The 17419-nt window shown below is 37.2% G+C and overlaps 1 protein-coding gene across 8 annotated transcripts in view; it reads right to left on the bottom strand.

The window, feature by feature from the left end:
* Window positions 1-17419, bottom strand: part of AP3B1 (adaptor related protein complex 3 beta 1 subunit) — a 177311-nt gene that overhangs the window by 67668 nt on the left and 92224 nt on the right. For all 8 annotated transcript variants that reach the window (XM_021379413.1, XM_021379412.1, XM_021379410.1 and 5 more), the window contains 2 exons: window positions 11297-11406; window positions 1358-1534 (listed from right to left, as the gene is read on the bottom strand). In XM_021379413.1, coding sequence (XP_021235088.1) covers window positions 1358-1534; window positions 11297-11406 — 287 coding nt within the window. The remainder of the gene's footprint in view (window positions 1-1357; window positions 1535-11296; window positions 11407-17419) is intronic.

Raw genomic sequence — 17419 nt, 5'->3', positions numbered from 1 at the left:
AGAAGAAAGCTTATTAATACACAACTTAAAAGAGGAAAATACCCTGATACTCATAATCTAGCAGGCATCTCAGGAGACAGATTCATCCACTTTATAATCAGTATCGTATTTGAATCAATTAATATGCCTTACATATAGTATGTTTAAAAATGTATTAAGACCACATGAAATTGGAAAAAGAATATCACAGAAATCACCATCTCCTAAGGATTTTTGGCCATTTGGAAAAATTAGTAAATACTACCAATGGCCCAGTAAAAGACAATTAAGATAATCAAACCAATCTTTTCTTAGCTCAGTCAGCACTTTCATTAAGAAGAGCACTGACAGAAAGAAGTCACCTTTTGTTACTCACCCATTTTAGACTGTCTGAGCAAAGGACAAGCATTCATTCTTATTTGAATGCAAGGCGAGACAGTTCATCTCCCACATGCCCTACAGAATAAAGTCTCAGATGGATCAAGTCTGCAGTTAGATATAGCTATCAAGGAAAGAGAACACATCACAGTTGCAGAGGTGCAAGATCCTCTGCTGTCAAAGCTCCTATAAAACAAAAAGGTCTAGGAGTCCAGTCTATATATCTCAAACAATATATTCATTACATATTTGGAAAATATTTCACAAACTTTTAGAGTAAAATTAGAATTACAGTGAAAAATTAGTGCTGAGATGCTATATTCCACAGCCAGAGAGTGACAAAGTTCACAGTACCATCATTTAGATGAATTAAGCAGTAGGCCCCTCTCACAGCTATAGAAATCTAAGTCCATCCTTCTGTATTATCTGACATTTTTAAGTTATCTTTATCACCAGAGATGATCAAAACCCATTCTCTCACAAAGTAAAATGAAATAATAAGAAATAGAGAGAAAAGAAAAAGCAGTTACTATCTTTAAGATGAGCACCAATGGAAAGACACTGAGACCTTTTTCTGGCATCTCCTTTTAAATATCATTAAAAAAAAAACCAAGCAGTTTTTTGTTCATACTGACAGCAGTCCCCAGAAAATTCTGCTTTTTGATCCAGAAAACAGCAAATCACAGCTGGAAAATTTCCGATTTCATGTTAATTATACAATTTATAAATTGATTCTACTTACCTGAATGAAAAAAATCCACAAATTTTCTCAATAAAGAAAGGGATAAAAAAAAGAGCAATTTCATGAAGACATTTGTATTTATGATACAGCCCATACTCAAGGGCTGTTGGTTAGATTTAGGTTGAGTTCTGACAGAACTAATAATAATGTGAACTGGTTACAGTTGTTTATTTAAAAGGAATCAGGACTGGACTATACAGATTGCACAAAAGAACTACTGTCACTGTAAATATATACTCTTGTGTATTTAAGCCTTACCTGCTTTGAGTTTGTTAAGTAGAGTTTTGCTCCCAAATTTAAGATCTGCAACTTTACAAGGTCGTCTTCATTTGTGAAGCTCTTGGCTGTCTTTCTCAAAACATCAGGTGCAATTTTTGGAACCCGTTCACAGTACTCCCCAATGAGCCACAAGATGCTGGCTCTTGCTACTGGAACCTGAGAAAACATCACACACTATAAATTAACACATTCACAAGGAAAACGTGCTTACTTGCACGGTGTTCAGTAACAAGTTAAACAAAATACTGCTTAAACATAATTGCCATGGAAGAAATACAGACCCAAATTAAATTCTGTTCAGCACACTCACTGTGGTAGACTGAATGTACATACACAGACATACAGATTCTGTCCCAAAATACACACAAGCTGACAAGACAAACAGATCTGGAATGTGAACAGAGACACATAGAAATGATGTGTCCGTGACCACAGTACCAGCCAACGGCAATGGAAGAAAATCCAAGTATTTCAGGTTCAGTTGGGAATGCTTGCCATCAGATTATGCTAAAGACCATGCTGAAACACAAAAATGTTTTTTGTGACTATATTCATATAGAAATGGTTTTCAACAGAGCTTCCTCAGCTCCTGTCCATCAACTTCAAAAGCATCGTAATTTAAGAGTATTGTTATTTTTCCTCTATACTTATTTAAAATCATATGACAGCAGGATTCATACTTTTGCAAATGTCCACTGAGAGCTCAGCATAAAATTCTGGAGAGAGAGGAGTTCAAAATTAGTCTTTTCAACTTTGGGATAGGATCTATCTCCTTAAGCAAAAGCACAGACAAGAAACTTCACATAGGCCTTTTTCTTTTGGAGCTACTTGACTGTTTTACAGGAGTTAAATGGCATAGCAATACATGCAGAGAATTTTTAAAGGTGGAAAAACTCATCTAGGAAAAAGCATGTCTTGAGAACACCACAGTGAGTAGAAGTGCTGCAAGTTTTACACAGAACCTTTATCAATGTATTTTGAAAAAACACAACTGTTCTATCCTGTAAAATGACTGACTTTAGTTTAGAAAAAAATGCCAAGGGAAAGCTTCCAATTGCAACTGCAATTCCAGCTACTTTTTTCCCACTTTTTTTTTTCAAAGTATAAATGTGTATAACACCTTCCATGACTCCCACACTACACAGTGTTCTTTCTGAGTAGGCTTACACTAAAGCTAGTTTGAATTCTGCCTTATAAGAACCGGAGAGAACAAGTTTGAGAAGTTCAGAACTGCGGTTCTCAAAACACTAATTCTTACTATATTTTATTTATGTTTTAATTACTTTTTCAGCACCTGTCCATAATTTATTTACATGGCAGAATTGCAATGGAACCAATTGTTAATTATGCTACCCTGTATGCATAATAATGTACTGAGTGTGCTATAACACAATGAAGTGAGATACACAGATATACATAAGTATTGAGACTTTTTTAGGATTTTATTAAAAAAAAAGATCTTGGAACGTATGGTATGGGAGACAGGAACAAGCTACTGAACAACTGCTATATATAAAAACTTCAAATGCAGTCAGAAAATGTTCACCTCCAATACAGTAAGACTGATGTCATTACTGTACACTGATTTCAGAAGGGAAAGGGGTTATTTCTAATGTTCCAAAGGTTACACTGCATTAAGACCTCACTCCCAATCTATTATTTTAAATTGGGCTAAAGAATAGTAATTGAGTGGCACATTAAATTTTCCAGTATTGGAGCAGTTCAAGTTGCCTTCTGTACAGACAGAATACCTCTAAATAAGAATATATGGGCAACTTCAGATTTCAGTTATGCTAGATTTATTTTTCTTAAATATTTCATTATAGATGTGTTAAAAAATTAGAATTCTACAACAGAACATCAACTACCCCAGTTTAGGCAGCAGCCTATCAGAAACATCTCTTTTCTTATTACTGCCTTTTTATAAAGCAAAAATAGCTCACTTAGCAGACTACTTTCAAAAACTGTTTATTAGGACATATTTATTAGGAAATATAAACACCAGAAATGTCCTTTTCCAAGTTAAATCCAGGACTACACTTTAAAAACTGTTTTATTCCTTAAGGTTTTTTTTCTTCTGATAAACTACTTTGTAAAATGTAAATCTTACAATGTTAAATAAACAATCTAAACACAGCTTAACTTGAAAAACATTGCCAAAGGAAACACATGGAATATCTTGTGACACTGTGCATTTTAACCAGCCTACTATAAAAATACACTATATATTAAACACAATTTTGTGCAATGAGAATCGATATCAATTAGAGACTTTTTGAATCAAACCCTAAGTGGAAACCATTTTAATGAAAAGTATATGTGGAACTGATGAACCCAATGTTTCCGTGTCACTGGATTCATTTGGGGTCAAAATCACACAATATTTTTAGACTTCTTTTTCCCTGCTTAGGACTGCCTGTCTTCAAACATGTAATATCAAGTGCATGATCCTGCAGCCATTGTTTCCAGAGTTCAAAACAGCAAACAAGAAATGAAGCCACTTCTAGACCTTCATTGCCTTTTCCAGTATAGCATAAGTAGGGACCTTGAATCAACAAAAACGCTGGAAATAATACTTTCATTATTCAGCCCCGCTCTGTATTGTCCTCAAAAGCAAACAGGATGGCAAATTACTTTGCCTTATGTTTTATTCTATACACCCTGAGCAACTCGTTAAGTGCACTTCTGAAGCTGCAGTACAAAAAAAGCAGTTTCTACAGCCATTTTAACCCATTATCTTTCTGGAAGAAAATAAATAAAGAAATAGGTTTTTTTAGGAAGTATATATATATATATAATTTTTTTGTTGTTAAAAAAAAACAAAACAAAACAAGAACCAAAAAACAGCCATGCCCTTTCCCTCCAAAGTTAGATTCTATGTACTTATAGCAATTAGAGAAATACATCTACAAAGGTTTTACAGATCATTCTAAGCAGCACATTTCAAAAGCTATTGCTTTTCAGTTCTAAGCTCATTATGCAATATATGAGGCTAAAGTAAAACTTAAAATCATCAGTTCTGGTTATCTACATTTGCCACAAAACAAGTTGATACTCAAACAAATTGCAACTGGAATTAGAAATGGAAAGAGGGTTAATTTTGATGTGGCAATATCAGTGCCAGTACCAAAGAAAAGATACAAAGGAAAGCATCTCCTGTGTTAACCTGGATCAGTTAGTCTAACCAAACTATGTTAAAACTTAATTCAGGTTAAAACCGCCAGAATTTGCTCTTAGACAAATTCTGAATCATGCACATTTTGAAAGAAAATTATTTTCTAAAAGGAGTGGACATCATGATTATCTGATGAAGGAATATTCTATAATCTTTTCTAAAAGCGTCTCATCAACATCTTTGTAAATCTCAATCCTTTATGAGGCTGGAAGGCACTTCCATGAGTAAAAAAAGGACTAGAAAATATAAAAGAAAAACAGTTACGACCATCAGATGTCCCCCAGGGACCAGTAGGTGAAAACATGCTTCTCAACAGATGTGCAAGTAACTGAGAAGAGTAGCTAGAAAGCTGACAAAGTCTGCTGACAGTAAATTATTCAAGGTAATGTAAACTAAAACAGAGCCGGAAGAGTTGTAGGTGACTCATTAGCAGTACTTAGGAACTGGGCAGAGTTTATGCAGGCAGCCTTGGTACATTAATATCAGAACTTTAGGAAAAAAAAATCCTACAAAATGCTGGTAAGAGTCCAAACTTTTTCTAGTCAAGAATATCTGTGGATTACAAACAGCTCCGTAATTCTTTGGAAATACTAACTCAATGCTCAGTAGAAATCAAAAGGCAGAAAACACTATGGAAGTAAGATTAAAAAAAATATAAATAATTTATTTATGTCACTGTATTGAAGTGCTTTATATTCTGATTACTGTGGGCAACCTCTGGTCACCCCACTTCAAAAACCACAGGAATCAGAAAGGACAAACAGAAGGAGAAAAGGCTTATTAACAGATACAGAATACGAGGAGAGGTTATTTAGACTAAAGTTTTTGGATTACTGAACATGACAACATGGATAGCAAACTCAGGTCTCAGGTCAGAGACTGGGATAGTATGTTGCATGAGCATCAAAATCAACTTGTTATTGTATTTCAATTCTTATCCCCAAAGCAGCAGCTATTGGCCAGCTGAACATGACAACATGACACTACTCAATTGAGGATTTTTGGATTAAACCGGTATCATGATAGCACATAAAAAAATTTAAGAACCAAATGCTAACTTCCTCATGATCTTTAAAAACAGAAGTTTAGAGAGATCCAATTTTTCTCTTACTATCTTCAGAAAACCGATCCAGCTTTATTTTTTCAGTTACAACTTCTGAAGTTTGTAGAGGAAGGAAGCTGGAAAACGGCTGTATTATAAGCTGTATTACGTAAAAGTATAGGTACTCAACAAATACCACAAATAAAGTAGATCTCATAGATATTTGCCTGGGCACAGCTGAGGTACAAGTCTAAGGTAAAAATGAGAACATTAAAAAAAAAGAAGAAAAATAAGCACTTTTTTTAGATATATAAGAAACATCAGTTAAAGGGCGAACTGAAACATAGTTTTTAAGTTTAATGCTAAATGAAAGTGAATGGTTAATAAGAGCTCTGTATTTTTTAATTGAACTTCCTACCATTTCTTATAGTTAGGTAATATTTAGTTTACTATCCATCTTGTCACTTTCTAAACGGCTTCTGAAGATCTTCCACAAGAATGAGTAAATTGCAGACTGGAAGACCTGAACAAAACATTGTTATGGCAAAATTTTAGGCACCTTGTCACTGATAATCAAAGTGAAACTGATAACAACATTAACGCAACAAATTCATGCACCAACCTCAAATGTTACTTCATGCAGTTTCCACCAATTTTGTTTATTTTAGTGGCTAACTGTTCACCATTTAGCTAATCTAAAACATGATGGAAAAATCAAAAAGTTCATTTTTACATGTTTTTCTTTTTAACTGCTTATAGACATGTTCATTCTTTCTGCTGTTTTACATCTCATTAAACTTACATTAAATTAAACCCTAAGAAGCACCAAAGAATTTCTTTGCTCATACTCCCTTACCCACTAGTTACTTTCAAGCTCACCTAAGATTATATTTGATTACTTCTCCTTTGTTGAAATAAAAGAGTCCTTTCAAGACCGTAGTATGCTTTTACATAAGGAGGCAAGGTTGGTCTCTTAAATTTAAATTCAAATTTAAAAATGAGCTCCTAAAAACTTTCCCAACAGAAAAAGGCAGAAAAAATAGCATTTAACTAACTAGAGGATTGGTCAATCATGAACCACATGAAATTTAACAAAAGAAAGTGCTATATTCTGGGATCTGGCAGCCCTGAGTATCTTGTCCCTCAACTCGGGAACATGAGGTTGGACAGCAGCCCTGCTAAAACAGATCTGGGCGTCTCGGTCAACAGCAAGTTGAACAGGAGTCAGCAACGTGTCCTGGCAGCCAAAAGGGCCATTTATACCATAGGGTGCACCAGGCCCAGCACTGCCAGCGGGCAAGGGGAGGAGCTGTCTGCTCTGTTCTGGTGCAGTGTTACCTTGAGCACTGCGTGCAATTGAAGAATCACAGAATGACTTGGGTTGGAAGCGGTCTCAAAGCTCACTCAGTCCCAAGCCCCTGCCATGGTGGCAGCCAGTCACCAGCTCAGGCTGCTGAGGGCCAACCTGGCATTGAACACCTTCAGGGATGGGGCATACGCAGCTTCTCTGGGCAGCCTGTGCCAGTGCCTCACTGCCCTCTGAGTAAATAATTTCTTCTTAATATCTAATATAAATCTCTCCTGTTTTAGTTGAAAGCCATTCCCCCTTGTCTATCACAATCAGACTGTGTTAAAAGTCAGTCTCCCTCCTGTTTATAAGCTCCCTGTCTGGCCATGATAATGTAAGAAGGACCTAAAACTCTTGAATGAGCATCCAAAGAGAGCTACAAAGATGGTGAAGGATCTGGAGGGGAAGACACATGAGGAGTGTCTGAGGTCCCTGTGTGAGCTCAGCCCAGAGCAGAGAAGCTGAGGAGAGGCCTCATGGCGGCTGCAGCTCCTCACAGGGAGCGGAGGGGCAGCGCTGAGCTCTGCTCTCTGTGACAGCGACAGGGCTCGAGGGAACGGCATGGAGCTGTGTCAGGAGAGGGGCGGGTGGGAGTTAGGGACCGGGTCTGCTCCAGAGGGTGGTGGGCATGGAACAGGCCGCCCAGGGCAGTGGGCACAGCACCAAGACTGTCTGAATTCAAGAAGTATTTGAACAATGCTCTGAGACATAGGGTCTTGTGTGGGACCAGGAATTGGACTCGGTGATCCTTGTTGGTCCTTCCGGATATTCAGTGATTCTACAAAAATAAACCTCTGTTTAAAATACACCTTTACAAAAGTGTATGTGCTTACATATACGTTATATATTTCCTTCTGTTAACTAAATGTTAAGAAATCTTGCTTTGCATTTTTATGTTGTAAACAAAAACTGAGGCAACTATGTTGAAAACTCACATGTTTAAAATGCACAATGCAAATCTAGGGAATTTCCATAATGCTTTATTAAATAATGAAATTTCAAATACAGATCCTAAGTAGTTATCACACTACCTTTTTCTCAATAAGAAGTACAGTTTAGATTCAGATTTTGATGTTTTATTTATTTCTGTTACTACTCTGTTCTCCAATACCACATCTTCTGTTATTCTGTACAGTTTCATTACTGTAGAATGTTAGTATGTCACAGTAGATCAAGAATTGCATGTCTTGTTTTGTCCTTAATCAAATTAAAAAAGCATTATTAAAAAATATCCCTTCATTTAAAATATGAAATATTTACAACAAAGTATTAATTTTGTAAAACAAATATTAGCTAAAAAAAAAATTCAAATGTTAAATGGGGTATTTATGAAACACCTATTTTCTCTTGTATAATAAACACACGTTAGTAAGATTACAAATCCATGTGGGGAAGTGCCAGAAAATGCATACAATAAAATTATCCACAATTTATGAGATTGTAATTATTAATAAAATTATTGCTCAAATTTTCTGAAAACACAAGTGATTGTTATAAAATAGGTAATACTTATTTGATATTTAATTGGCAGCAATGTCTCAAATTCTTTATATTCTGGATATGAACAATCCAATAGAATTATATTATCTCTACTTAATTATTATGTTTGATCATCAGTTCTTAAGTATTTGTTCTATTGGCCAAAGATGTATTTGTTTAGTCTGTTCAGTAAGTATGGTGGAGAAAACCACATGTCCTTTTTCCAAACTATCCCAGATACAGAAAACTCACTCATTTAGAAATTTACTGCTCAATCATCAATAAACATATAATTGTATGAAACTGGACCGTCTCATTTTTAGCCTCTATAGAAAAACAATAACTGAGAGACCAAATTCTGATACCCTTGGGGTATGAGGCAATAGGTAGTTAATAATGTTCAGTCCTACACTCTAATTTAGAATATAACAATGAATGCTTTATCAGTAACTGGAACTGGAAGGAGAGTCTGACTAGTAAATACCAATATAGCTCAACTTCCGCTTAGTCAAAGGATAGACAATAGTAACACGGATCTTACTGTTAAATGCCAGAGAATCTCAAATATAAAAAAGATAGAAACGTGTCTTAAATAAGCATTTCATCGCTCTCACTGGTGCATTTGGTACCATCGAAAGGTTAGGTGATTTGGTAGTGTCTTGGCTCCACAGTAGCTGGTATGGTGCTGTGTTTTGAATTTAGGATGAAAACAATACAGACAACAATGGCAGAAGCAACCATAGAAGGGTTAGAAACATATCCTATGCCACCATGTGAAACATTATTCTGGGCCTTGAAAAGCAAGTCTTAGGGCAGCATGGCATCCCTGAAAGAATTCAGCCATCATGGGGACTCATTTCCAAAAAGAAACTCTTGGACACCAGGGCCAAAAGGCATAGCTTTGAGTGAGTATATCACGTCCTCTACCATGCACCAGCATCTAGGAAAATCAAATATTCAAAGACTACACTGAGAGCAAAGTCTGCTGGGACATCCAAACATTGGGATACACATTTAGGAGAGGCCACCTGGTTAGTCAACAGTAGGGGATCTGCCAAAGGAGGTATCCCTGCCCAGTTAAAACTGGAGAAAGGGAGAAAGTTCCTGTAATGCACATAAAAACACTCTGGGAAAGAGAGTCTGAATTATTCCTGACTCAGGTGAAGTCAAACTCATCCAAGGCATTGTTTTTGTTCAAAGGACCTGAGTGCACTTGGTGGGTAATGTGGAAATACAACATGGACCTCAAGGGAATTTGTTCCTGGATAAAAATAGCCAATGATTTGAGTTGTATGTAGGTCACTCTAAAAGTAATGCCTCCTATTTATTTCCATGGAAACTACAACAGATACAAAGAGCACAATAACACTGTGGTACAGCAAGTTCTTAGCTACAAAGAACTACTTCTCAATGTAGTCACCACTACTAGCTATACGTTTTCACCAGTGATGAACATGCATGCTGTGCACATAAAAATCTGCACCAGCAGAGGTGACTCATTGCTGTCATCTATCATACAGCAACGAAATGTAATGCAATACTGTCAGAAAGGTTCAACCTCTACTGCCCTACCACCAACATTTTGGAGCATTCCTCATAAGTAATGCTGTACGTCATTGCTATTATGGTTCCTTTATGCTATATCAATGGTATTACAGTAAGTCACCCAGATTAATGAAGAATGAATTTCAACAGAAATGAGCAAAATGCATAACTGATGGAATGATGAAGGTGCTGGCTTCAGCATGCAACAGTTCAACACCACACAGCATCTCTCCAATCCTGGAGGGCTATTGTAACTGATGCAGTCCAAAGTTATGGACTACAAGAACTCAACTGACATTTTAGAGAGATGGTCTGTAGACTAAGGGAATAACACCTGTCTGTATATATCAAAGAATAGGAGGGTGGTGATAAGTAATTAGAAAGTGTGGGACCTAAGCATGATGTAAATGATATAGAATAAGGGGTAGATGTTGCTCTGATTTGAGCTGAGACAAAGTTAGTTTTCTTCATGGTAGCTGATATAGTGCTGTGGTTTGGATTTGTGAAGGAAATACTGCTATAACATACTAAAATCAATGCTCTATTTGTTGCTGAGCAGTGCTTTACCAAGAACCACTCTGCTTCTCATGCAGTCCTGCTACAAAGGAGGCTGCATGGGGACACAAATAGAACAGCAGAACCAAACAGACCACAGGGATACTCAATACTATATGATACCATGCTCAGTAGTAAAACTGTAAGGAGCTGGCCAGAGAGGGTATCATTGCTCAGGGATTCACTGGGTATTGGTCAGCTGCTAGTGAGAAACTATATACTGCATCATTTGTTTGTTTTGTTTTTATCTTCCCTTTGTTTCTTACTAAACTGTCCTTATCTCAGCCCACAGGTTCTTACACTTTTCAGCATTCTCTCCCATCACACCGGGGTGATGTAAGCAGAAGGGAAGAGTGTGCATGAACAGCTGCGTGGTACTTAGCCGCCTGCCAGGTTAAACCACAGCATGGGGTATGGAAAAAGATCATCAGGACAATAGGCTCAAGATCAGTGTCACTTTGCCCTTATTTTCATTTCAATTTACCCATTTCTGCTCTAGAAGCTAAGGGTACTAGCAATTATCAGTACTTCAAGTATTTTTTTCAAAGAAGCTTCCCAAGTTTCAAATTGATGCCATTTGATAGCTTCTATTTCCTCTTCCTTAAAATTGAGTAAAATAATACTTTATAAAGTAAAAAAATAAAATAAAATAAAATTTCTACTTCTCCTATATACCCATTTCCATTCAAGGTCCAAATTCAAAATAAATGGTCTAATTTTTATCAGTCAATAAAGAAAGTACCACTCTACAAGGCACTTTGCACAAATACTCACTGTAATGTTATCCAAGAGTTTGGCCATATGCTTGATTATTTCACCATGGTGTGCTGGCTGGGTTTGCAGCAGTTTCTTAATGACAACAACACTTTCAGCAACTACTATCTCTGTTTAAGACAAAACAAATTATTAATTTTAAAAGCATTTATGCAGAAGAAAAAGTCATAAATAATGAATTGCAAAAGATGCAATAGGCTTTCAAAATATGTTTTGCAGAACGGAATGGGTGCTAACAAAGATGTAAACCACTCTACTAAGTAAAATGAAGTCTGGTTTCTAGAAGCAAGTTATAAGCAGCAAAAAGGACAGAGCCATGTTCTAAACACAAAAATATCACCCAGCTACATACTTACTTACTCTATAGTACACTGAAATTAAACTTCTAAATACACAAGCCATTTTAAGATTTATGTCAAAGTCATTATTTGGACTTCTTAACTACTGTACCGAGTAGCATCCATAGTCTTATCAGCTTGTATGAAATGTGCAACTTTTGAAGCTGAAAAAAAAAAAAACACTGGTGCAAAATAAAGCTTCTATGCAAGAATAAAGTCTTAGGGAAGGACACTGTAAGAAAAGATGAAGTCAAACATAACCAAAGGTGAAAACAAAACAAAAGACTATTGCAAGAATTCAAAATTATTCTAGTTTTCATTTATACTACAAATGAGAGAGTAACTACTTTTCCTAAAGTATCAGTGTTTAAAACAAAGAAAATGTACAACAACCATTCCTGAAACTTAATAGAAGTATTTCTACTGTTGAAGAGTTAAAATGACACATGGACCATTCACTCAGAAATTAAGCAAGATGAAACTTTAAAAGAGCATTATGTGGAAGAAATCCCTATTTTTTAAATTATTATTATTTAGAAAGCAAATTTTTTTATGAGTGAAGGCTATTCAAAAGCTCTGAATATGCATCATTACATTATAAGCCCTAAATTATAGCTTGCAGCTTCTTATGTCATCCTTTGACATAATGTCTTAGCCACTTTTCTAGACTAATTCCTGAAGAAAGGTTAACATTGCAAATTAGAGAAAGTCATAAAGTATCTGCTTGTATATCTCAAGGTCTTCCGTAATCCTACAGATCAATGTAATTGAAATTACGTTTTGTACACTCTCCTACTGACAGATATTAAAATAAGGAAATGCTAAGAATTTTAAAATAAGATGGAATACTTAGAGTGGGAGTCATTGGTGTGACAACTTCCACCACTGAGGGTTTATATTACTTAACAGAGAAAAAGAATAGTTAAGTAAAGTAAGATTGTAACCAAAAGACTGAGGTGGACATGAAGTCATTATTAAAAACACTTGTTGACAATGTAGAATTGATCACAATGAACTGTAAGTGCAATATATGCGGTGTCAAACTAGGAACACCTTCAGTGTGCAGAAGTAAATTTAGAGAACTGTATGCATATAAATTAGTATGGTTCCATTGACATGAGTTTATTTACCAAAAAAGGAAGTACAAACAAAAGCAAAATGTATTTATATTAGAATAAAGACAGACACCATCCAGAAAAGAGAGGCTCTTCAAGGCTTGGTTTGTGCACATGGAGAATCCCAAAAATGAGCATGAAATACAACACATGTATTTAGTCAAAGACAGGAAGACATCAGCTTCTACATCATTTAAGTAAAATCAGAGAACAACAAATGGAAGAGATGAAATTATTCATATTCTGAACAGTCGTTAAGAAAATTAAAATTGTAACTCTACTAGAATTACATAAGAAAAAGTGCATATAAGACAATGATAAATGAACACAAAAATCATGAAATAAGTGTACATTATCCTATACTTAAAGAGTCTCAGAAAGTAAATGAAAATATTAAAATAATGACTACATGTATCAGAAAAGCAGATCAAGAATAACACTGCAATAAAAGGAAACTAGGGGAAGTATCAGCAACTTTTCACAAGCCTCAGTAAAATTGCAATTCACAATAAAAATTTTAATTAGTATGTTAACTGCTAACTTTCTTCGAACAATTTCTAAGCAATATGGAAAGGGCTATACTGAGTAGGAAAATCTCTGAATACCTTAGAGCTTAACAACTTCTTAAAATCCTAATGTATATGTTATTATATGTTCTATATTTTATGTAGAAAACTATGAGCTAAGTGCTATCACAGAAACATGGTGGGACAAACCACACAACTGGAATACTTCGATTGAGGGCTACATGCCTTTTAGAATGGATAGGAAGTGCAGGAGGAGAATGGGAGCTGCCTTCTTATGTTAAGTGGACAGACTGTGAAGAACTGCCTCTAAAAACAGCCCAACGAGGTTGAGACTTTATGGGTTAAAATTAGGGACCAGACCAACACAGGACATTCAGTGGTCTGAGTCTACCACAGGCTGCCTGATCAAGAGGAACCTGTGGATAACGCCTGACGGACAGCAGATTGACCATGAGTTCTTTGCCTCAGTCTTCATTGGCAGTCAGGCTTCCCACATGAAACTCTAAACAACAGTTAGGGAGTAAAATCCCTCATACTGTAAGAAAAGAGCAAGCTTAAGAATCCTCATGAGAATAAATGTGTACAAGTCTATGGGACCAAACTGCATACATCCCAGGCCTTAAGAGACCTGGCTGATGTGGTTGCCAAGCCACTCTTCATCGCACTTGAAAAGTCATAGAATCACAGAGTGGCCTGGGTTGAAAAGGACCTCAAAGAGCATCCAGTTTCAACCCCCCTGCTGTGGGCAGGGAAGCCAACCACTAGACCAGGCTGCCCAGAGCCACATCCAGCCTTGCCTTGAATGCCTCCAGGGATGGGGCATCCACAACCTCTCTGAGCATCACCAGCACATCACCACACTTTGAGTGAAAAACTTGCTCCTAATATCTAACCTAAATCTCCCGTCTTAGTTTAAAACCATTCCCCTTTGTCCTATCACTATCCACCCATGCAAGCAGTCATACCCCTCCTGTTTATATGCTCCCTTCAAGTACTGGAAGGCCACAATGAGGTCTTCCCAGAGCCTTCTCATCTCCAAGCTGAACAAGCTCAGTTCCCTCAACCTTTCTTCATAGGAGAGGTGCTCCAGCCCTCTGATCATCTTGGTGGTCCTCCTCTGGACCTGTTCCAAGAGCTCTACATCTTTCTTGTTCTGGGGGCCCCAGGACTGGATGCAAAGTCATGGCTGTCAGGTGAAGTCCCCGGTCATTGTGAAAAAGGGAAATATCACCCTCATTTTTAAGAAATGGAGAAAAGAAGACCCAGGAAACTACAGGCTGGTGAGCCTCACCTCTGTGCCTGGGAAGATCATGGAACAGATACTCCTCAAAGCCAAATTATGGCACATGTGAGACAAGGAAGGGATCTGAGGCAGCCAGCATAGCTTCACCGAGGGCAGGCCATGCCTCACCAATCTGGTGGCCTTCCATCATAGAGTGATGGCAGCAGTAGACAGAGGAGAGTGACTGCTGCCATCTACGAGACTTGTGCAAGGCCTTTGACATGGTACTTATCTCTAAAGTGGAGAGAGATGGATTTGAAGGGTGGACAGTATTCACTGGATAACAGATTGGTTGGCTGGTCACAGAGAGAGGGTTTTGGTCAATGGTTCTATGCTCACTTGGAGGCTGTTGACGAGCGATGTCCCCCACATGTCTGCCTTGGCACCGGTGCTCTTCAGCATCTTTATCAATGGCCTGGATAGTGGAATCGTGTGCACTCTCAGCAGATTTGCTGATGACACCACACGGAGTGATGCAGTTGACACAACAGAAGGAAGCCCTGCAGAGAAAGACCTGGGGGTTCTGGTGGTTGAAAAGCCTGATGCGAGGCAGCAGTACACTTGCAGCCCAGAAGCCCAACTGTATGCTGGGCTGCATCAAAAGAGGGGTAGCCAGCAGGGTAATGGAGGTGACTGTCTCTCTCTTCTCTGCTCTCATGAGGCCCCATCTGGAGTACTGCATGCAGGTCTGGGGTCCCCAACACAAGAAAGACATAGAGCTATTGGAGTGAGTCCAGAGGATGGCTACAAAAATTATCAGAAGTCTGGAGCACCCCTCCCTCAATGAAAGACTGAGGAGGCTGATTTTATTGAGCCTTAAGAAGAGATGGCTCTGGGGAGACCTCATTGAGGCCTTCCAGTACTTAAGGGAGCTTATAAACAAGAGGGAAATCGACTTTTTACATGGTTTCCTACCATAGGAGACCCATATTCATCTGCCCTTGCTGAACATTTATGGAGATCAAAGAGTGAATAGTAGCACAGTGAAGTAGTGGTGAGGCGTTTCAGCAGTGATGTTTTTATTAAAAAGACAACTTTTCCCTACTCAGGGAAGCTGGGTGCTATGGAAAAAAAAAACCTATACATTTGAATCACAGAAGGACACATAGGAGGTTGAAAGTTCTATGATGGAACACCAAAAGAGCTCCATGTGGAGTTATCCCATATGGACCTAAATGACACCCATGGGACAGCTTTGTTTAACTACACTCTGAATCTCAGCACCCATGTTCCAGAATGATTCTTAGCTCAGTTCCCATGCCAGATACACACCCTTGGCTGTTCAGTAAGAAGCCTTTCCAGAACACAAGCTGTGACTACCCATAATTTCCTGTCTTATGAGGAAAGGTACCATGCAAGTTATGTCATTCTACTCTTTTTTTGGAAAGGACCATAAAGACACTGCATCTACAGTAAAACAATTTGCCATCTGTCAGGTTCAAAAGATCTTCAATGTGTCTTTTGCAGCCTTTCAAAATAATAAGCACAAGAAGATAATAGTAGGACTTATAAAATAATGTAAAAGTCTTTCAAGACCTTCAGAAGTATTTTCTAAACTATTACTTAGTCAAGAAAACTAATCTTGTTGAGACATATCTTTATATTCATGCACATACATGTATGAACATGTATGTACTACACTTATGAATGTGCGCAGAAATGCACAAATTATTCTGAAGGAACTCATATGTTGAGAAGATACAATAAACAGAAAAAAAGCATATTCTCCTTATTTAAGTTTCTTATCATCAAAAAAAAGCAAGAAAACAAAAAATAGGTTTACAAAGTAACAGGTCTGAAATGATAGTTTAATTATCTTACTTAAGACAGAAAAAAATGGGATTTTTACATGCTGAAAAGAGCCTACTGATCTAGAGAAAGATTGCTAACAGAATTAAAAGGAATTTAGAACAAGCTCCAAAGGCAGTATTTCTAATATAGTCATAGTGATGGACTGAAGCTAAAAAAAACATATACCCAAGACACATTACAGAAGCTGTGTTGTAACACAACACTAGAAGATAATTGAAACAGTGGATAACCAGAATAGCAGAGGGATATAAGGTCCAGAGCAACAGGAAATTAAAGTTACATAGATTAAAGCTATGAAGCAGTATACTGAGACCCCTCAGAAATTTCTAATCCAAGGTGAAGTAGGAGAGAAGAAGGACTTGCAGTGTATAAATCAAACAAGAAAAAGCTCTAAATGCGTCACTGGGTCACACTGGTAGGACTGTACCAAAGCAATGTACCTAACACAGGCCTTCTTAAGATTACCAGGAAAATATGTCCAGTAGATATGAAGAGGAATTAATGCTGCTTGTAAAAGCTCAGACCAGGTCACATCTGTGTTTGAATGCAATTCTGATTAATCTAGGGCATCCCCAAAATCATGCTTCTCCTCCTTCCTAACATTATTATACTTGATTACTTCTGTGCCAACTCTATTTCTGATATTTAGCAATAGCCATGTTGACTACACATTTTACAATAATCTTCTGATTCTCTTATTGACCTCCTTTTGTGTAATACTCCTTGGTAACTAGTAAGAATATACAATATTATCAGGTATTGATTTACAGTGCTACTATATCCTGACTTTACCTGATTTTTGTTGTATTCCTTAGTGGCTTGCAACTACATGTTACTGTAAAAAAATAACAGAAGGCTAACTAACAAGATCAAGCCAAATTTGGGACTGCTTATACTGAAACTATGTATTACATTTTTCCAGCTGGCACCAGTGCACTAAAAAGCCATTCCAAGCTTTCAGCACCCTCTACAGGCTAACTGCTTTGATGCAACTAAACACATAACTGCAAAACCTCTACCATCACCTACAATAATCACAACAGTACACT

The sequence above is a fragment of the Numida meleagris genome, chromosome Z, assembly GCF_002078875.1.
Source record: "Numida meleagris isolate 19003 breed g44 Domestic line chromosome Z, NumMel1.0, whole genome shotgun sequence".
Classification (NCBI taxonomy): Eukaryota; Metazoa; Chordata; class Aves; order Galliformes; family Numididae; genus Numida; species Numida meleagris.
The sequence above is the reverse complement of the archived record's forward strand: the minus strand, read 5'-3'. Positions and strand labels throughout refer to the sequence as shown.